Source organism: Alligator sinensis, unplaced genomic scaffold (genome assembly GCF_000455745.1).
Source record: "Alligator sinensis unplaced genomic scaffold, ASM45574v1 scaffold1520_1, whole genome shotgun sequence".
Taxonomy (NCBI): domain Eukaryota; kingdom Metazoa; phylum Chordata; order Crocodylia; family Alligatoridae; genus Alligator; species Alligator sinensis.
This window is the reverse complement of record NW_005842659.1, coordinates 205,143-227,758: the sequence shown is the minus strand read 5'-3', so window position 1 is coordinate 227,758 and position 22,616 is coordinate 205,143. Positions and strand designations below refer to the sequence as shown.

At 40.7% G+C, this 22,616-nt stretch overlaps 1 protein-coding gene across 1 annotated transcript in view; it reads right to left on the bottom strand.

Annotated features, from left to right (window-relative positions):
- The window catches only part of CENPE (centromere protein E), a 74,402-nt gene that overhangs the window by 46,203 nt on the left and 5,583 nt on the right, over positions 1-22,616 (bottom strand). The window contains 20 exon segments of the mRNA XM_025215669.1: positions 1-216; positions 859-1,164; positions 2,467-2,621; positions 3,124-3,301; positions 4,212-4,346; positions 5,065-5,187; positions 5,387-5,461; positions 10,902-11,069; positions 11,154-11,207; positions 11,603-11,663; positions 12,913-13,079; positions 13,208-13,366; positions 14,613-14,732; positions 16,573-16,699; positions 16,938-17,025; positions 18,130-18,181; positions 19,749-19,820; positions 19,902-19,969; positions 20,183-20,264; positions 21,774-21,893. Coding sequence (XP_025071454.1) covers positions 1-216; positions 859-1,164; positions 2,467-2,621; positions 3,124-3,301; positions 4,212-4,346; positions 5,065-5,187; positions 5,387-5,461; positions 10,902-11,069; positions 11,154-11,207; positions 11,603-11,663; positions 12,913-13,079; positions 13,208-13,366; positions 14,613-14,732; positions 16,573-16,699; positions 16,938-17,025; positions 18,130-18,181; positions 19,749-19,820; positions 19,902-19,969; positions 20,183-20,264; positions 21,774-21,893 — 2,526 coding nt within the window.

The following is a 22,616-nucleotide window of genomic DNA, read 5'->3' as shown; positions in this document are numbered from 1 at the left end:
CGCTCTTATTTCTTCTCGACTTTCATGGAGTTTCTGAACAATTGTCTGGCCTTCTACCTCCTTGGCCTCCATTCTAGATTCACTGATCTTTAACTGCTCTTTGAGCTGTTCCATTTCATACAACCATTGCTGTGCTTGTTCCAGTTCTTCTTTAACACCACAAAGTTGTTCCTGCTCTGATGTCTTTTCTTGTAATTCTTGCATTTTCCTAGAGAGCTTATTTAAAAAAAATCCCAAGCACCGAAAGTTAGTAGCAAGAGATACTGCATGCACAATTTTTCATAGCTCACTATTTGCTTAAATGAGGGAAGAAATGCATTAGCTGATATCATCACCTGAGACATAAAAACTTTAAAGGATGCATTCATATTCAATCTAAGTGAGGAATTGAAATCAAATTTTTTGTGAGGTCAAGAATCTCTATTTTGGGGTTTTTGTTTTTTTGTTTTGTTTTTTTAGCAGTGGCAAGAAATCCAAGATATATAGTACTGGCAAATAGAAAAATATGGGTCATTCAATTTTTGCTGCATCAAATGTGTATAGCATATCATCTTATGAATCGTTGTTATGTCATCTATTAACAGCTGCTTTGGCAGAAATCTTTTTTTTAAATTGCATAATTTTTTGCAATACAAACAGTTTATCTATAGAGGAAACTAGTCTCCATCAATCAGATTTTGCAAAAGCTAAATCTAAAATTAGAGGCTTAATCTTGCAAGGGGTTAAGACAATGCCACTCTTAATGACTTCAATAGAAGTTAGAGGAAAATGAGATTTCCTTAGAATAGTTTCATGACAATTTCTGAAAAAGAACAACTAGCCTTATGGTTATTACATACAAAGAGTGAAGGCACTAACCTCTAATCTCACATCATCCAAAGCTGTTTTATGCTTTTGCGTGTCATTAGCTAGATGTTCTACTTGAAGTTTCATTTGCTCATTTTCTTCAGATGCGGCCAAGCATTTTTGTTCAAGTTCTTCATGGCAGTGTTTAAGTTCTATATACTCCTGATCATATTTTAGTTGGGCAGCTTCTAGGGCTTGTTTTGAGTTTCTGATTTCTTCACTCATAGCTTTAAGTTGGGTTTCTTTGTCAGCTACTTCAGAAACCAGTTTCTCTCTTTCTGATTTTAGTAAGCACAGCTTATCTGATTTCTCAAGTATCTATGAATGGAACATGAATAAAAGGAATGTCAAATTTTGAGGGCACTGCAGTATCTATGTAGTAACCTGCCTACATGCAAAGTCAAAAGGCGAAGGAATGTGAAGAATTATCATATTTTTAGCTCAGTTGCTATAAACCCCCATTGTACTTAGGGAAAAATCTCAGAGCGGGGGGGGAGGGGAGGGTTGGCAAATAGGAGAATGAAACTTAGGAGCGTACACCTGCCTCGAAATTCTTTCCTAGAACTTCAAGCGATTCCTCAAGTTGGGGCAAGTCCCTTGCCAAATGAGATAGGTAAGGTAAGTAATATATATCAGCTCCAAACATTAATTTAACCTTAACTTGGAGTGGTCTCTGCTGAGGGACAATCCCTATTAGCAATCTTTGAATCAGGTCATCAAGACAGCTTCTTCAGAAACACAAAAGGACTTGATAAATTGACATTTCAGAAATTAGATATTGATTATTTAAATCAGTGTTTCTCAACCGGTGGGTTGCAACCCACAAGTGGGTTGCAAGAAGGTTTGAGGGTCGTGAGCTGAAGGTTGAGAAACGCTGATCCTGGGAAAGCGCCAAGACTGTGGCAGGGCAGAGTGCGAGGAGGAGGGGAGAGGGAGCTGCAAGGCTGGGCTGGGTGCTTGCAGGGGTGGGGTGGCTAGGAGATGCTGCTTAGGGAGTGGAAGAGGCTGTAACCAGATTGCCTGCATGACAGTGTGGTAGCCCCAGCCCAGAGTGGGGACTGCCACAGGCTCCCCCATTCCCCTCCCCTCCAACTCACTCTGCTACTGCCCACATGAGCCGGAGCCTGACGTGACAGCTACCATGCTCCAGTTCAAGTGGGACAGGGGCAGCTGGGGGCCCCACCAGCAGGCCTTGGGGAAGGCACTGTGGGTGTGGGGGCTGCAAGTTGGGAGTGAGGTACACCAGCATGGTTGAGGGTGGGGGGTGGGAACAGGGAGCAGCCAGCCTGTTACAGTCAGTTATCAGATGGATTTCTGTTTTAAGTTGTTAATTTGCATGGTTGGACAGAATGGCTGGCTATTCAATAACTAGTTTTCTAAGCTTATAGAACGGTAAGAAACTTCCAAAGTACATTTTGTCTTAGCCCACTAGAAAGTTGTATATACTCACGTCACTGGGTACTAAAGTGACTGGCAGATGTTAACAGTTCAAAATATTTTTAGAGCACTTCTGTAGTTTACTTGTTACTTCTTTCTTACAGATTTCACTAACAAAGAAGTCATGATTAGAAACTTGTACATGGGAAAACACTCTGGCCTACCTCCCATTTTTCATTTTACCTCTTTCTGCAGCATCTTAACTTTATCTGGAAGAGATCTGAATTCTGATAATGAATCTACTTCTTTCTGTAGACATACATTTTCTTCTAATGCTTTATTCAATTCCGTTTTCAAACCAGCTGCCTCGCTTTCTCTTGTGGAATTGGAAAGAAACTCTGAAATATTGAACGATTAAAGGATTAATGAAAGCAACAATTGCAGGTGTGGGGAAGAATGGGGAATATAGCTCTGCTTCGTGGCTCAGATGCATAAGCCGTATGTGTGAATACCATCTTTGCCAAAATGGACTTAACTAATTAAAAAGTGATATTTGTGGAGAAATAGGAGATCACATTGCTGATTATTCATTTGTCATTATTTGCTTAGATGAAACCCAAACTATTTGTAGGACAATTTCTACTAAGTAAGCTTGACTTGCTTGACTATTTGTTATAGCGTACAAGATATAGGTTTGTATGATGTTCATTGGAGAACTCTGCTAACATGTTTAAAGCAACTAGTATGTCCCAAAAGTACTGGGGGCCCCCAAAAAGAGAGCTCATTTTCTTCCCTTTCCAACAAAAGTAGACTATGGATACATGGGCTGGCCTATCAAAATACTGCAACGCAGTAGGGATTTGTAAAGTAGTTGTGAGTATTTGTTAGGTGTAACAGTACCGTTTGGAACTTTGCCCTCCAAGATTGAATTCAGCTTTGTGTTTTCTTGAAAAGCTGACTGCAGCTCTCTTTGCAGGTCTGCTTGCATTTTCTTGTAGCTAACTTTTCCTGCTTCTAGTCGACTTTGATACAGTTGAACCTCCTTCTCCATTTGCTTGTAATTATTTAAAACTTCATTCTATAAGAAAAAAAGGAATATCTTAAATCGCCTGCACTGAAACAAATTAAACTGGCTAATATCAAGAGGATCTCTTTCAAGCTTCCTGTCAGCAAAACTAAAAAATCATCCATCCATCTTGCTCCCAGATGCTGCTCCCCACCAGCCTGTGGCCCCATCCCATCCACTCATCCGCATGCTTTGCTTACATGGGGTCGCAGGCTGGTCTCTATGGAGACCCTGCCCACCCGCCCTGTCCAGCACCCCTGGCGGTGGATGTAGGGTCGATGGGCCAGGGGGCTCAGGCAGCAGGGCTAGGGTCCAGCAGCAGCAGCAGAGACTGGTAGTGGTAGCTGGAAGGAGCTTCTGCTGTGGAGGCTGCCAGGAAGCGAGTCCAGCTGCCACACCCCAGCCTTGATGCACATCTCAGGGTGTAGGGATGACTTGGAGAGCCCTCCACACCTGGGCCGAGTGGGGCCAAGGGACCCACTGCAAGCTGGACAAAATCCCTTGGCAGGCCAAATCCAGCCCATATTTTGCCCATGCCCGTGCTGATCCCTCCTGATCTAGTCTTTTTTCTTTTTCAAGTCTGTGTAATTCAGCAACAGCCTACACACCTCTGACCACCTCCTCAAGGGTTTTATTACCTCTTATAATAAAGCCAGCCTTAGTATCATATACTTTTCTTTTGTCAGTCCTGTTCTTTTGCTCTTTCATGTTGATCCCACATGTGGAATGACTATCTAGATGAAATGGAAAAAGCTGCCATCTTCCCTTCATTTCACCCCCAACCCACTCCCCCCAAGACACTATCAACTACAAAATAAGAATGAAATTAAGAATAGACTTTCTTCTTGGGTTGCCTGTTCAATTGGCTTGCAAAGTGTTTTACAGCTATATGAATATCATTAAGGCTGAAATAATTACTTGCCATTCTCTCTTTTAGCTCTAAATTTTCACTCCTAAGAAACGCAGATTCCTTCTTGGCATCCAGGGCTACAGTTTTAGTGTCAATGAGAGACTTATTTAACTGCTGAATTTCATCAGTTAGTTTATCAGAATCTCCCTGAAAAACAAGAGAAATATTAATCAAATGATAGCATGGCAACACATTTGTGTTAGCTTCTCCCGCTTTCTTTGCAGCCAAAGCAACTACCATGCTGGTTAGAAAGAGTCCCAGAGAATTTGTTTTAAGACCCATAGTAGCAGAAGCTTCTCAGAAAGCTGGACCTTAAAAAACTGCCCTTTTAATACACTTTGATATAGTGTGTGCATCAGGAAGCATATTTTGTACCACCGTCCAAAAGTGCATTATTGTTGGATTTATTTAGGAAAACATGATCAGATTTGTATAATCATTAAGACTTGACAAGAAGAAAGAAAAAGAAAAAAAATATAAAGTCTTTCTGAACCAAGTTAACTCTAAAAGTCAGAGAGCATTTTTATATGTGGTGTGGTATGTGGCACCGATCACTTCAATTAGCAAGACACACTAAAGTGCCTACGTGTCACATTTATCAGTGTCACTATGCATCCCCAAGCTGAAAAAAAATGGTGATGGGATGTTTTGAACTAAAGTTCAAACGTGTTTTATTTCAAAGCACACCGCTGCTACTTTTTCAGCGCGGAGATGTGCAGTGATACCGATATGCGATGCAGAAGGCTGCCGGAGTGCATCAGTTTCTGTGCTCCCAGAGACTCGATTAAGTGAGTCTGCTCTGACGTGCTCAATTTTAGTGCAGGCTCTGCACATGTGCATAGGAACCCAGAGAACTCAAACTCACCACTGAAAGAGACTCTTCCTTTTTATCTATCCCTGACTTTTGTAGTTCTTCCACTTGTTTTTCTAAATTCTGTATTTTGCTTTCTTGTCCTTTAAGCTGTTCCAATTTTGATTTTAGTTCAGCCTGCAGGAGTTAAAGAAATACAGTGCAAGTAGTTACAAGATCCAGATACCCAGTTTGGTTTTGCCAATGAGAACAAAATTAGTTATAAAGCTTTACACAAAAGTAAGTAGAAGAAAGGTATTCAGATCCAGAGAGCTTCCAGCCTCTTAAGAAGAGAGAGTGCCACATGTATGTGCAAGAGCATCAAATAAAAGCTCACCTCAAGCTCTTCATTGTACACTTCAGCATTTGCAACTATACTCTTTAAGTTGGTAATTTCATGCATTAGTTGTATCTGTGGAGCAATTGAAGCAAAAAGTGCAGAGGATGTTAGAAAGCACCCACTACCATGAAAATAAAGCAAGATCTACTTTGCTTTCCGAGCAAGGACAAGGGTAGGGTAGGGAAAAAATGATATTTTCTATGTAGTTAACAAACAAATCATTATATCATTTTTAAGCAGAGAAAAGCCACACAATTTATCATAAACTTACGTATGCCACACTCCAGAAATATGCAACAGAATCATCATGAGAGAAGCTTAGCAGAATTCAGTCCTTTAAAATTAGAACTATGCTTTCTAGGTGCTCAGTGAGTAATGTAACCTAAATCATGGTGAGACTAAGGATTTTTGTGAGCCACTTGCAGCACAGAGCTGACTTCACAGTCTTGTCATGGTGAGCCCCCACCTCCTCACTGCTGGTTGGCTGGGGGAAAGGGGACAGCAACCCTGCTCATTGATTGGCTGAGAGGCAAATTGTTCATCTTCAGACTGCAGCATTGCATCTGGCTTAAAAGATGGTACTGAAATGAAAGAAACCCTTTTGCTTTCTTAACTGACACCTTCACTGAGTCTATGTTACTAGCTCAGTTTCTCAGTAGCTCTCTCAAATAACATGCTCTATGGCTGCAGAGATTGCTGTGCTTTCTTTGCATTCCAGTAAACTTTTACATTTTTTTTCAGGTGATTCCTCGCAAAAATTGTGGGAAACTCCATTCATAAAACTAATTCAAGTAGTTCACTAGTTATGAACTATGAAGTCATCAATTTACGAGTAAGAATAAGGAGTTGGCAAATTTGTGGGTAACACAGGAATTCTGAGGATAAATCAAGGAACTTTTTTTAAAATGAAAAAAAGTGAGAAGAAGATTAAGATGTGCATTTCTACAGTTAAGAAGTGCCTCTCCCCCAGACTCACTTTCCAAATTATATTATACCTTTAACAAAATGCCTAGTCAAAAAGGTACCAAAATTCCATATGCAAGACAAAAGAATGGTTGCAGAGGTCACAGAATAGCAAGATTGTCAGATGTAATTTCAGCATTCCTGATGTCATTTGGGGTGCAGATAGATGCAACATTTGAAATGTTTCAGTGTGCCAGGTTTTGAAATGGTAAATCTCAGTGTTGGCAAGCACTGGGAGCTGCAGTGCCCAACCAGGGTGCACGGATCCCTCCCATGGGGCACTGGAAGAGCACTATATTGTGGGAAACTTGTACACAGCATTCCAAAAAGTGCTCCAAAAGTAAACTTTGCAGACTAGTAACTGCACCCTATTTTTGTCATGCTTTGCCCACTTCTGGCGCATTTTATCAAGTGTATACATCTAATTGCATGCCTACTGAAAAGTTTCAAAGTGGTTTGAAATGTTTCAAATGTTATATTTGTCCACAGTTTTAGAGGCTTACGAGTGACGCATAACTAAACTGTTATGACACTCACTGAAGAGGTGATAGTGGGAAACTTGTTCACCTTCAAGGTCTCACAAAGCAAATAAATTCTCAGTTACAGAATCCTACACTTCATGAAGCACTCTCTCAGGAAAAAAAGTATAATCCTTACAAACATTTAAGAGAGCAACACATGCTGCATTTTTTCCACTGTTTGCACAAAAAACAATCCCCACCCCCGCTTCAAGGTCATCTACAAGTGAGATCTTTTTAGATGTCAATTTCAGATTAACTGACAACTAAAATTGGAAAGTACCAACACCAGGAGGAACATAACCTTAAAAATCTTGAATATTGATTTAAAATAGCTCTAGAGAAGACTCCTGAGTCTTGGTCTGGGCACAGTACTTTGGTTACTTGCTTGCTAGCCAGTTCATGGATTAAGCAGGTTAATGGATAGAGTCTTAGCTCCAAACCTTTAGGGTATAAAATAGTCACTGCCAAATGAAGTGGATCAGCCATCTCAGCACAGCTAAACTGCTTCAATGGATGACATGTATTTTGGTTGATGTCCTGCCCATTGATCCTGTGGGACAAAGGGTGAAGTGTGTCCCTGGGGCACATCTTTGCAAGACAGGAACATATTTAAGCAGGCAAAGCTAGTCCTGGTGCAGTCCCAGGGCTGAGACCACCAATCAGCTGACTGGCAGTTCCAGCTCCAGGACTCCAACAGCGTCAAACTGAGACCATAAGCCCCAGGAGCACCCCAGAACAAGTATGACATTCTGGGTCCCTGTCACCACTTTGGTACAGCCCCAGAACTGCAACAAAAAGTGTCTACAGAAGCATGGGGAATCCCAAATGGGGGAACCCAGACAGGTGCTCCTGGTGCAGGATCAGGGCCCCCGATACCCATTGCAAGAATGGGAATTCCCAGGGTTCCCAGGGCTGGAGAGCACAGGGAGATCCAGGCAGACTGCAGTTTTCCACCATAAAACTTAACAGACTTCTACCACAATAAAACAGCAAACTTATAACATTTGTCATGTGCACAAATTTAGGGCATTTGTAGTGCAACAAGGGATATGGACATCTGTTTGCTTGACCTTTGTGCTGCCATAAAAAAAGTTATGGCAGCACAAAAGCCACTTCTGTTTCCACCCCTAGTTCCTTAGGGAGAACAGGCAAAACAGCTAGGGACCCACTAGCTGTTTTGCCAATCTACTGCCAATAAGCCAGCATTAGATTACTTGCCTTGGATCAATCAGGAAAGGAATGTTAAACATACCTCCAAGTCACAATGTTTTCCTTTATTACTAAAGGGATGGTATAACTCACCTTCCTTTTGCTCAAGACTATCCCTTAACCTACAGTCTAGTCCTTAGACTGGTAAGCAGTCTTAATTCATATTACCAGTTAGAACAGTTTGAGGGAGTCTGTATCAGAGCTAAAGTACCTACCTTTAAAATGTCAGTGCCAAAAGGTGCAGAGGCACAGGGCTGATGTAGAAGTGCCACTGACTTCACATTGATGCAGATGGGCTTAAATGGCTTATCTTGTAGTCAAAGGAGATGCGTAGGCCACAATGGAAAGCAACACAATTAAATTGCTCCATACTCTCCTTTGAGATAAGTTACTTGGAAAAACAAAATCATGGTTCCTTTCTGGAGCGAGTTACTTTATCTTGATAATGCATCTTTTAAAATTATGCAAACCTAAGGTTTGTTAAATTTAGCTCTGTAATGAACTTTTTGCATTTCACTCAATTTGCTTAGAAGGTGAAAGTAAAGACTAGTTTCACCCCATAAGCCCTATACAACTGTTGCTAAAGGCTGCAGAAAATTTTTTTTCTAAGTCTGAAGACTTTCCTTTTGCACCCTCTCACCTCATACAATATTGTAAGTTTGTACTTGGTTTGACAATTTATTTAAATAAATTTACTTCAGCATCTTTGGGGGAAAAGCTTTATTGAGAGCATATACATATGCTATTAATGTGCAGCAATACGTTCCAGAGCTTATTGTGCCAGAGTTCATTGATCCTGGGTGCTGTCACAACCCAAAGTTGTGATTTTTGTTTTGTGTGCGCTTCGGCACTGCTAAATTATTTTCCCGCCAAATTGCAGCTTCTTTGCATGGTGGTTTTCTGCTGCAAAGGAGAACTCCGGTGCAACAGAGAATTTTCCCGCCAATTTATAGCTTTCTTTGCATGGTGCATTTCTTTTGCATCTCAGACATGCACGGTGCAAAGGGGTTCCTGCCATTTGTATTTTAATTCGAGCCCCATTATTGGCTTGTGTTAAATTATGCGCACGTGGCGGCTAGCAATTGGCTTGCTAGCCGTATAAAGAGCTTGGGTGGTTTCCGCCCAAGTTGGAGAGAAAGCAATTGGAGTCCGAGAGGGAGAGCGTGAAGATCTCTAAGCGCTGTGGATCCTTACGAACCCAATGCATTTCTTAAGAAGGCAACAGAGGTCTAAACAGCCTCTGGCCTCTCCCCGTCGCCGAGCGCAATCCTAGACGTATCCCTATCCTATATACTCAATTGCCGAACCCACGGAGTCTTAACAACTCCGGGGCCAGAGAGCCGAACCAAACCCATGGAGCTTCGACAACTCTGTGGGAAAGAAACTGCCGAACCCGCAGAGCCTTAACAACTCCGGGGCCCAAGAACCGAATTTGTCGTAGTCCTCCAACGAGGATTTAAGCGGAGCTGAACCTGGGAAACTGTCCAGCCTACACCGCGACCATCTTGGGTGTAAGTAAATAATCTTTAAATCAACCACTATACCTCTGTGACTAATTCTAGCCTGTGCGTGCCTTGCTGCCCCGCAGTCCCTTCTGACCCCGCGTGCCCGGACTGCTGGCCACAGCCCGCGTGCACAAAGACAGGTCCGCATATCGCTCCCGGCTCGCACATGGCGACATGGACGGGATCGGGAGGCGGCCCACACAGGTGCTATGTTTGAATGTGCACCCAGGACCACAGCACGCTGAGCAGGGTCAGAGCAGCCCTGGCTGTCAGGGAGCACTGCAGTTCAGCCTGCCAGCCCAGGGCTGCTCCGACTCAGTCCACTATGGGGTTAGCTGGCAGTCAGCCCTGTCAGCACCTACATGTGTTGCTGCGGAGTAAAAAACCAAAACAAAAAACCAAAACAACAAAAAACTGATGTAGGAAAGTACTTGTATTTAACAAATATTATCCTGCTACAGAGTAAATTAGTCTACTCTGTCCTAATAGCACTGAATGTGTAGACACAGAGATGTTTCCTGAGGAGCTAATTAGGCAATTCCTCAGTAAATGTTTTGTGTAGACATGCCCACTGCCTATGAGCAGTCTAGTATTCACCCTCCCACTGTGCTACAAATGATTAATTTAAATAAATATCAAGAACTAAAATTGATATCATGTCTGCTTTTAATATTCAAAATAGACCTCGTAGAACTGACAAAAGGTTCACTTAGAAGTTAACTACTGGTAGTGAGCAACAATTAGAGGACTGATGTTCAGAATAGCTCATTTGATATTTTCATTCTTGCTATGAATTGAAAAAACAGCTTTCCTGGATGGAATGAATAGGAAGAGCACACCAACTGCAGATGCTTCCTCAGCCTAAGTGTTTTTAAACCTGAAAGCTTGCACAGAAATTTTTCTCCAACTACTTAGCTGGTCTAATAAAAGATAGGCAGACAAAGTTCTTTGGGTTAATCTGATATGTCCTTAGACCAACACAGCTACAACCTACACACTTTTACCAAGGGACATTACTAAACTCAATGATGCATCAAAAAGTTTATTCTTTAATTCAGGTCAGGTTTCGTTTAAGTGAAATCCTGAGCTTATGTATGCTGAATCAGGAACATAATACTCTCAGTGGCTTTAGTAATCTGAATTTTAAAACTCCTCAAGCAGTCTGACCCTCTCAAGTAGTCATTTAATCTTACCTAAATTACATTCAATAGCAATTCCTTACTGGTTTTTTTAAAATATACTTCTGAACACATGCTTTACTTTGTTTTCCAGAGAAGCTTTACCAAGTTTCAACTTAATGTTTCAAGATCTTACCTCATGGTCTTTTTGCATTTGTTTTTCCAGTTCCTCAAATTCATCAGTTTCTATCTTTTCTTTTAGTTTTACTTTCAGTTCACTTATCTCGTGCTTCAGTTGCTCATTTTCTAAGACCAGATTGTCAAAGCTAGCTTGCAGGACATTTGCTTCATTTACAGCAATATCCTAGAAAGGAGATACAATAACATATGTATATTACAGATTGATTTGCACTTCAGCAGTTTCTAGGGAAACAGTGAGTTTGTGTACCTTTTCCAGTGCTAGAGTTTCACAAAGTTGGATGGATTCTGCAAAGTCTTGACTCTAGGGGGAAAAACGTTGCTTTCAGTTGTTAAAAAGTAGATATCCAAGCAAAATGGTAGCTTACTTTTTTAAAAATAGCACACCATCTTCTGAAGTAGCCAGAGGTGGAGCACAGCTTAAACTGATTCTCTCCCCACAGTGCCATCCTACAGATTGCTAATGTCATCATTAATGCAAGGGGAAAACAACGGTACAATCCTTAACACAGGATTTTAAAGTTGTAATTAATTAAAAGGTCAAAGAGTTTAGACCTATACTCTTTGTTGGTTAAGGTTTAGATGCAGGGCTATTTGACCTCTGGGTAGAGGTGGGCATGGTCAGATCCGATACAATATTATATATACCTAAAATGACCAAAAAAAATGTGTATAGAATTCTCAATCTTCAAACATTACCCAGTCCATATTTTGTCCAGAAGTCCACTCCACTTCTACTATGGAATCAGGAGTAGGCAGACTGGGGGTGGGGGGGGGGAAGAAAAAAATGTGTTTAAGAATCAAAGGCAAAAAAAAGCAGTTTTTATCCTAGGGTTGCTTGTTTTCTTGTAAAAAAGGATTCCTCTCATTTGTAACCAATTAGTGGATAAATATGTTACAGATACTGCTCACTGGATACAAGTTACAACTTCTAGGCCACCCGTCTACATATATTCTGGAAGCATGCCCCCAAACTCCAACCCAAACTTCTATGATCAAGACATTATAAGTATATCAATATTTCATAGATTTTTAGGGTCAGAAGGGACCTCAGTAGATCATGGAGTCTGACCCTTTGCCCTGGGCAGAAGAGCGCTGGGGTCACATGACCCCAGCCAGGTGCTTAAAGACCTCTATGGTCGGGGAGAGCACCACCTCCCTTGGAGAAGATACCATGGATCTTTTATTTTTCTTTAAATCCTTTAGGGATTAAATAGTTAAGATGAAAGTAAAGGATTTCTTTGAAAGAAAAATACAGGTTGTTATAATTGTTTGCCCAGTTGGAGTGGTGGTCCTTTCAATCAGCTCATCAGGAAAATGGAGAAACATCTTGAGGATATAGAATTTTCTGCCTTTTTTTTTTTTTTTAAAGTAATCCCAAGACCCAGACCATAGGCTCTTGAATAAACTGGAGTACAAAATTGGGCTACAGTTCCAACAGAATTTTTTTTTAAAACCCATTTCACATTTGTTCCAAAAAGACTCTTAGTTGTAAGAGATGTGTGCAAATTCCTCTTTAGCTAAAATTAAAATTTTATTAAATGTTTTCCTACACCTGGATGGAATTTTCAGTTTATATAGCATTGAAGTGGTATTGGAAGGTGTAATCAAAAATTAAGTAAAAAGTTATGTTTCTCTGGCAGCCATCTCGCCTCATCTTTAGGTCTTCAGTTTTAAAAGGTACTCACTGATCATCTAAATCAGGGGTGCTCAATCCTTGGCCCATGGGATTCACCCTGGGTTGAGAAATTTGGTAGTGGGGGAGTGGTGGCAGTTAATATTGCCACCCCTTCCCTGCTGCCAAATCCAAGTCCTTTGTAGCTAGATTGAGGATGAGCCATGCCCCCACTATGCGTGACTGGATCAGGACTGGGCAACACCATCCACCACATGCTCTGATCAGGCCCAGTGGCAGGATTCAGTCCACAGACAGACCAGGCACTGCCCACATGACCCATGAGGCAAAAGCATTGAGCACCGCTGATCTAAATGAAGCTTTTGGTTAAAGCCTCTTAGAGCAGTACTTACAATCTTCCACATCTGGTAATGCTGATAGAGAAGTTTTCAGTTTTTTGTAGTCAGTCAGGCTTGGCATTTCAAAACTTGTAAGATAGTTAACATTATCCTTCTGACTTACTTTGCCTGGGGCCCAGGTTACTCTTCTTTTTCTTTTGGCCTTAAAAAAGGAAATAAATTTGTATTTTACACACGTGCACACAGACCCCTGACATGGTCTGAGATCTTTTTCAGCTACAGAGTACAAGGGAAACATCTGTATGACTTGGAACAGTTATTCAATCTTACTTTAAAATCTTGTTTTGATGAAAAAGAAGCAGAGGTCACAAGCATTTCAGTTAAATTTCGTATCTTGCCTTCCTGCACCTTTTGAAGAGAATTTTTTTCTTCTAACAGTTGAGCTAGCTGGTCTTTTTCCATAGCATGAAGATGAGTTGTTGATGAAACCTACCATAGAAAGTAAATAATGTTTTCCTAGAAGAACTACTTGCATAAACATATCATATTAACATGCAAGCTTTCCTCCTCTCATTCTTTTGACAGCTTACAGAGTGCAAAGAAACTGCAAAGTTTACCTACAATTCACTTTAAAATAAAGGATACTCATGGATTTCCTCATCAAGAATGGTTAAAAAGTTTCTGAAAGGCATGTCCATTGTTAATACAATTGAAGTAATCTGTAATTGACTTGCCAAATTTGTTTTAGGATATTTCTTCTTAGAACTAGTCATAGACACACATTTTAAGTGCCATACTGGGTCAGAGCAGTGGTCCATCCAGCCCAGTATCCTGAATCTATCAGTGGCAGCAGTAAATGCTTTAAAAGGGAGAGCAGTGAACCAGATCTCTCTAGAGCAGGGATGGGCAAAATATCGTCCGTGGGCTGGATCCAGCCTGCCAAGTGATTGGATGCGGCCTGTGGACGGGTGTCCATTAAGTGAATGGATCTGGCCTGCAGGCAGGCAGCACGTCTGGCAGCCACGTGGTGCCAGGCAGCCAGGGCTGCCACACATGAACGCATGAACCCACCCGCAGCAATAACATGCCCTGCCCCTCCCCCACGTCCAGACTCAGCAGCTACCATCAGCTTCTGGGTCAGGGCTCTGGGTGTGTGGGAGCATGCTACAACTGTGAGTGGGTTCAAGCTTCTGTGCTGATCGCAGTTGGCAGCTTTAGCATGCCCCAATCCCGCCACCTGCAGCCTGAGTCCACCTGTCTAAAACTGTAGCATGCCCCACCCCCACAGTCTGGACCCAGCACCTGCTAGCTGCTTCCACTGCTGCCCAAACATGGTGGGAAGCTTCCAGGTTGGGGCTGCAGGGGGAGGGCAGGGAGTGCTACAGCTGCTGGCTGCTACCAGTCTGGAAGCCTGAACCTGCCTGCAGCTGTAGCACGTTTCCACTTCATAAGACTGGAGCAAAACCTCCTTTGACAAGAGTCGAAGCCTTAAAGTGACATTACTGGTGGTAATAGTCAACTGCATAGTTTTGGTCATTAGAAGTGTAAGCATCTTCCTGCAACTCTGTTGTGGATGTACACACACACACACCACTCTGGGATCAGCTTTTGGACTGCACTAATGCACTGCGAAAGCTAGTTAAGTTTTTATTTTAACTTTGGACTCTGTCATATAGTATTTATATAGGATGGCCAAAGAAAGTTGATAGAGAGGACCCAAAGTGTTCCAACTCACTTCTTCCAGCTGCTTTTTTAAGTCCACTATTTCTTTGCGGTATCTTTTCAAGAGAGCATCATCATCCAGAACTTCATTGACTTTAGGGGTATTTTTCATTCTTTTTGCTGTATTGGCAAACTGGAAAAAAAATTGTAATGGTAAACTTGAAGCAAGGAGTTTTTTAGTAGTCCAGTGAAAGATAGATATAGACTGTATGTAGGACTGGAGTGTTGTTTTGAATGTGATGGTCTAAGAAACATGAGAAGCAATATTTTTTGGTGATATCTTCTATTGGACCAACTTTGACAGCGGTTCTCAGCAAGGGTTCCGTAACATTGGTTTAAGGGCACAACAGGTGTGAAAACACCTACACCCAATTTACAAGATAAAAGATCTCAAGTAGGAATGTGTAGTGTTAAAGATCCCAAGACTTGTTGTGGCTTGAATTCTTTACAACAAAAGAATTGTTCTGTTGTTTCTCCTATAGTCAAAAATCCCACAAATGAACACCAAAAGCTGGTGGTTCTGAAGGGTGCCTTGATCCCAAGAAGGCTGAGATTCTCTCAACTATATGGTCAAACCACCTCAAAAAACAACCTTGCTTTCTTCACATACTTCCTGTACCATCATGGCTATAATAACTACTTTAACATTACATAAACATCAAGTTAGTGAACCTTCTTATAAGCAGAAGTTACAGAACAAATCAAGCCTTTGTATACAGTGCAATCACTATCAATAATAAGAGTAATTAGAGAGCAAAATGAACATTTACTAGTTGTGAGCATTGTGTATTAAAACCACAATTCAGAAGCATACTGCATTATGACATTTTCATTTGTTTTTAATGCAACAACTTGAGGGGAGGTCTGTGATACCCAACATTTTTGCTCAATTGTTATCCAGCCACTTTTGAATGAGAAGAGCACCAACACTATAGGATCTACCCAATGCAAGATAGTTTGACTATCAAAGCAATCTTATTAGCTTCATTGAAGCAGTTCAAAGTAATGGCTGTAGGAGCTGAAATAATGTACTTTTCTTAACTTTCTGCCCCTAAACCTAACCTTCCTTTGGTGCTTCAGGACAGAGTATTTGCACTATACATTTGAATTTAGTATTACTTAAGCTGAAGTCTTTGCTCGTTATGTTTAGAATGGCCCAGAACTGGAGCTCTTTATTGTGTCTATAGAGAGGTTCCATTTGGTTCAATTCTGTTTTGCCAGTCAAGTATCACAAAACTGGGGAACTTCCAACATATATTCCACAGTATTCATGCAAAAGCAGACTGAAAATATAAACAAGAGGCAAGTGAAAGAATTGTTTCCAAAAGTAATATCAGAAGGGTCCCCCAAATTTCAAGCTGACTAAATTTCAAGTGCTAGTTCTGCCCCTCAGTGCCTCGAGAGTCAATGACTGTCTCACAATCCTTTTTGAAAGTGGAACATATTGCCATAAAACAGACTTGCACAAAGGGGTTGGGGGTGGGGAGCATGGAAGAGGGGGAATGACAGAAAATCTTATTTCAGTCTTTGAAGTGCTTGACTTCAAAATCTGGCTTTTTTCCTTTAAAGTAGGTATTTGTGCACAGCGAACATGCATGCACATGCTTTTGAGCAACACACTTATTACACACTATGTAATTATGACTACAGGTCTATGCTTTCACAAATCTTTGAAGAGAGGAAATGGAAAGGTGGAAACTGTCCAGGCTATGCAGATTGAAACACAAGGTAAGAGGAAAAGCTAAGTCTGGAAGATGGAACTCTATCTGGATAATGCTATCTAGATTATGATGTGCAGGATGGCACCCCAGAAAGTTCAAGTTATGGAAGAGTGCTCTTCAGGGCCTCCAGAAAGATTAAATGAACAAACATAGTACTCAGCTTCGTGACATTTTCTGCCCTAGCTCACTAAAATTAATTAATATATGAATAAAACAAAGGGAGAGAGGGAGGGGGGGAAAATACACAATTACCTGAAGAGTGCTAAGTGTTTCATCAAAAGAAACTGGAGTAACTGTACAAATGATAACTGTCTTAGCATTTCCTCCCAAGGAGTTCTGAAGAATTCGTGTAAGCTTGCTGTCTCTATAATTTATAAAGCTGTTGGAAAGGAGGGGAAAGAAAAACAAACAAATAGACAAAAATAAAACCATTAAGCACTCTTGTGCTACAAAAGGCAGTTTCTAAAAAAAGGTAAGATTAGGACAGGCTTTACTTGGTCAAAGTGGCAGGTCTCTTATTATTGTGTTTTTTTAATAGTTAAGTACGGATCTATATTAAGACTGAATTTCAAAAACTATTACTTTCTTCCCTACATGTATGCAACATAAATGCTTACCAAGATGGGTCATCACAGAGTTTCTTTATTACTTGTCCCAAGATGAACAAACTCCTGTTTATGTTGCAACCCTCTTTCAGTCGGAGCCCTGGAAACGCAACATCATTTTACTTCATAGATTCATAGATTGTTAGGGGCTGGAAGGGACCTCGCAGATCATCGGGTCCAGCCCCCCTGCTCTAGGCAGGGAGACAACTGGGGTCAAGTGACCCCAGTGAGATGGACTGTCCAGTCTCCTCTTGAAAACCTCCAGGGTAGGCGACTGCATCACCTCTGGAGGGAGTTTATTCCACAGTCTGGTCACCCTGACTGTGAAGGAGTTTTTCCTGGTTTTAAGCCTGAAGTGGCCTTCCAGTTTATATTCACTGGTCCTGGTCTTCCCCAGGGGTGCCCAGGTGAACAGTTGTTCACCAAGCTCCTGATGCACTCCTCTGATATAGCAGTAAGCCACTATCAAGTCCCCTCTCAGCCTTCTCTTGTTTAGCCTAAAGAGGCCCAGGTCCCTCAGCCTTTCCTCGTATGGCTTGCCTTGCAAGTCCCTGATCATACGGGTGGCTCTTCTCTGGACCCTCTCAAGTTTTTCCATGGCCCTATTGTTGAAGTCCTTATTCTGTACTTCATTGAACAGAACCAAGTTGGACCTTTGTCTGTTTGTACTTTTGTACTGTTACTATTAGAAAGTAAAAGTTAAACAAAATTTTAGGTTTTTAGCAACTTCCATATCAGATCACACCAGAAACCCATTTTGTTTTGTATTTTGTCAGATACCCTTCAATTCAGATTCCATTGAATCACATCATGAATTCCTTCATAATCTCTCTCCCACTGTACTACGCTTTTGGCCCCAGCTTGCAGCTTTAAAATCTCACAGGTCAATTACAATTGCTTGTTATCTGTTCTATTTCTTTAATCATCTCCTTGTTCTTATAAATAGAGCACTACTGTTCATCATTTGTTATTTTATAAACCTTTACCCTTTGCTTTTAAACTAAAGACGCCCAAACTATTTGTTTCTTATCCCACATCCTACCATACAGGGATCTGAACTCTATTTTTGAACTTTGTTTAACTCCCTCTCTCATAGTAACAAACACAATTACCATGTTTGTCAATCTGAATCAGCATTTAAACAAATATAAAAATATCGCACCCTATAGAAAACACCATGATAGATGTAATAGCAATTACTTACCTTCAGCTCCTGTTTGCCTAGCTCTTTCACTGCCTGCCAGATCTACCAAATTCTGCAAAATTCATTAAAATTTAAATGAGGTAGTCTTCAGACAAATCAATTAAGCTTTGAAGTGCTTGACTTCCTTTACATTGAATTTAACCTGTTTTCATCCCCCTCCCTCCTCACCCAAGTAGTTAGAGAAAAAAAAAAATCAAATATCCAAGATAACATGAAAAACAAAACAAAACCCCATCTTCTCATAACTGTTCTTTGATGATTTCTAGCATGCAGCTCTTATCTCATAGGCATCTGAGTTACCAGGGGGCTCAAGAACAAGACTTATTGGCCTAACTGTCAGGAACCACAACCTAGCTGCTAAGAGTGAGCAGCTATCAAAGGCTGATGACAGACCCAAAAGAAGTCAGAGATGTGGGGTGTAAAATTTTACAGTGCTTTATTTTTCCCCGTGGGAAATTTTCCATTTCTAAAAATTCACTGTTTCATAAAATTCATTAGTAACAATGAATGGATGCCAATACAATATTAGGCAAGCTTTGCAGTTTCAAAGTTGTAACTAATGTTTTTCAGGTGATTATCCCTAGGAAGTGAGAGAGCGCGCGCACATATATGTTTTATTGATTTGTAAGCAGGAGGGTAAATACACTCACATAATCATCCAAACCAAAAATCAAGTTATGAATTCACCTAATTGGCTGTGCAGGTCAAATCAAAACCAAATGAATGTACCGCTAAGCTTGTTTCTATTTCTCAAAATCTCTTGCTTCTGGAGAATCAGTCAAAAGCACAATTAGTGTGATAAGGTGCCCTTGCCCATAGACTCATTGGTAAAACCATCCTTTAACAAAAGAGAATGTGGTTCAAGTCGTTCTAAATCAGATTTGCCTCAATCTGATTCTGAAATGGAATGAATAAGTAGTGCAAGCGATTCTACAGATAACGACAGTGAAACTGGAGGTGCTGCAATGACCTCAGTGGAAGAGAGTTCAACTCTGTTGAAGTGGATGAGTGGACAACCATGGCATATCATGCACAGTTTTTTGGGTGTGCTAAAATTAGTGTCAACAGTTTTCAATGCCTTTGTTTCTTTTCTTAAATCTAAACAAACAATCTAAGGGAAATACATGCTATTGTGTATTGTCTTTAAATTTTTACAAGTATTCCAATAAAAATATTTTTTTCCCCACAAAGCTTTGAATATAATATTTAAACCACATGAAGTGTCCTGTATTTAATTTTTTTCCTAATCAAACATTTCAGTTCAAATACTTGTGGCTATTGGGGCATAAAATTAACATGGGGATACTTTGTTAGTTTTGTTTACTAAATACAAGTAAAATAAAACATGCTAAATCAGGTCATGCTCTATTTAGGGCATTGGAAAATTTCGAGAAAACTCACATCTGAAAGATGTCTGTACAAAATCTGTTTGTAGTCTTAAAACAACATTCTTCCCTCAGTGAAGCTTTTTGTATTAATTTACATAGAAGGATCATAACCTAAGAGACCGATCCTAGTATTTCATTTTCAAGACATTTTCAATATTTTGCCTAGTATGAAAATTGTAAACTCCCACATTAGATACCCACCTAGTCTCCCAGAGTTTAAGTCTAACTTACCAAATGAGATACCATTACTGCTCCATCACAGTTTGTGTTGGCAGGATCACTGCTTTCCCTACTTTCTATAATCTAACAAAACAGAACAAAATAAGTCTCATAAGATTATTACAAGTCTAGTCACACAGCAAATAAACTAAGACAACCACGTACCATTCTGAAAATGGTATGAGAACGGCTGCTATGTTGATTCATTTTTGTTTCTCCATAGTGCCGGTTTTCTGTCAAAAAACACAAAACACTTACGTACATTAGCCAGAGATCAGTTTTCATCTGAAATGTATTAAGGTTGCAATGTTATGAGTAGCAGAACTGATAAACTGTTTATAATCTTGAGACAAAAAGCCAACATGGATTATTTAAAAATACTGATGTAATTAGTAAAATAAATATATGAGCAGCTATATATAAAATAAGGGCCCAAATAATCCTACTTTCTCCTTTTCTGATCCATTCCAGGACTTGCTCTGGTGCAACAACCACTTCTTCAATCAAGTCTTCTACATAAGTGTTTCTCTAAAAGAGATTAAATATTAAAGCCAATTTCACACAACTCAGAGCAGAGAGGTGGGGGCAGGAGGAGAAGAGTTAAATTGAGATCAAAATGTTACTGAGAAACAGTAAATATAAATATGTACTGTAGTACCTTCTGGTTTCAGATTTTTAATTTAAAGAGAACAAAGACCCGCCTTTCTCCAAACAAATAACAAATATGCAGTTTCAAGTGTGTTCAGACTCAACTTTTGATGGAGGGGCATCAGATTTGCTACAAAAGCTTTGGATTATCCACAAAGCATAACTACATGTTGGCAAGGAAGAGCTCCCTTAGATTTTAGCATTTGTGATAGAATCTAGAATTTTTACTGAGCAACATTTTTAAGAAGTTGCATGCGTCATGGTACACCACTTTTTTTTTCATGCCACACTAAGATTTCCTTCTCTTCTACCTCCTGAACATTATATTTCAAAAGCTTTAACATAAGCTTTAGTTGCTAAGTGACCTAAGTATATGAGCAACAGAATTTTAATGATATCTTCACCTTGCCTTTAATATAAACATCTTCATACTACTAATGTTCATGCTATAGTGAACACAATTCTACTTGATCACTGTGCAAGATGTGTGTAAAGTGACAGACAGTATATTATCTGTTTTGGAGGTGTTGAGACAATGGAGACATGTTAAAGCCTTGGGGCTCATTCCATTTCCTCTTGTGTTTAATTGAAAAGGCATACTCTTTGCATCCTTAGTACTGTATTAATTCCACATTTTAATCTATACAATTTTATGCCTGTTTTTTCTTAACACAATTCCCAGACCTTGCAAAAAAGCCAGCACACTGTTCCAGACAGTTAGGTCTCGTAACTAAAACAATTAAATTCCCATGTTTGTGAAAGAGAAGACAACAAGCACTGATTAGAGCTTTGCAGAAGAGTGTTTACAGAATTATCACATATAACAGGAGTGTTAAATTCATTTGGCCCTAAAGGCTGGATCCAGACTTTGAGGCTTCTTGCAGATCCATCCTAGAGGCTTTTTACCACAACTACCAAAAGTAAAAGTGTTAACTACATGGCTGCCAGAGCTGCTGTGTCAGTGCCAGTAGTCAAGGAGTTAATGTGGCAGGATCAAGACTCCCTGTGGTGGCTGCCCTTTCGAGCAGAGCAACAGCGATAAAAGCCACAGTAGCATTAACTACTTTGCTGTTAGTGCTGACAACAGCTCTGGCAGCTGCACAGAGAAGCACCAGGGGCCAGATGACCAACCACCACAGGCTGGATCCAGCCCACGTGGTCATGGGTTCAACACAAAGACACAGAAGCTCAGGACTTAGATACTTCACACCCATTACGACACCTTTTTGCTAATCTAGTCTAGTCAAGATCATGTAACTGCTTTATGTGGTAAACTGTCATCAGAGGGCTCTATTTAAAATCAGCATGTCATAATCTGACCCTATGTTTCTGGAATAATTCATTGCATTAAATGTCAGAAACAGGAACCTTAATTTTGGAGTTACTTACATTAACATCCTCTCTAATTCCTAGAGGTTTTTTTTTCCTGTTGTCACAAAGCAAGTCTGTTATAGTTTCATTGTATATTTCCATGTAGGAAACTCGCAACAGAAACTCTCTGTCTGGAATCTAAAGATTAAAAATAAAAAAAGTTAGACAAGGTGGGAGGAAGGGCAAAAAGAAAAGGCACACAGTACCCATTCTGTTTTAAATGTGGTACTTCACCTTTCCTTATCACAAATATCACCATGGGACTATGTTTAATAGCAGCAGTTACTTGTAAGGAAAAATTAAAATCAATAAAATATTTGATGCCATTAGCCATCTTTAAAGCAGGGTATTTTTCTCTATTCCCTCAAGCAAAGGGAAAGATGATCTCTACTAGGGGTGCACCGGTAGAGAATTTTTGGCCTGATACTGATGGCTGATTTTTAACTAGCCGTATGGGTTGATACCAATCTGATTCTGATATGCTTCCAGTCAGCATGGAGAAGGGCATCCAGCTGGTAAGTCTGTGGGGGAAGGGGCATGAGGAGGGGGCACAGAAGGAGGCCCCCGCGGTGAGGGAGTGAGGCTGGAGCTGGGGCCTGGGCAGGAGCAGAGGCAGGTGCTGTACAGCTGGGGCAGAGTGGGGATAGAGCACCAAAAGGCTTGTCTGGGGGCCATGGCTCCTGCCCCTAGATCTGTATGCAGGGTGAGCTGCTGCTGTGGGCTGGGGCAATGCTGAGCTCATCCCGGCTGGAACTGGGTCAGGCTGTGCTTGGGGCAGATGGCTGCAGCCACCCCAAAACTCTCCATAGCTATAGCCCCCCACCCCACCATCTGCTCTGAACGCAGCCCCCCCTCATCACC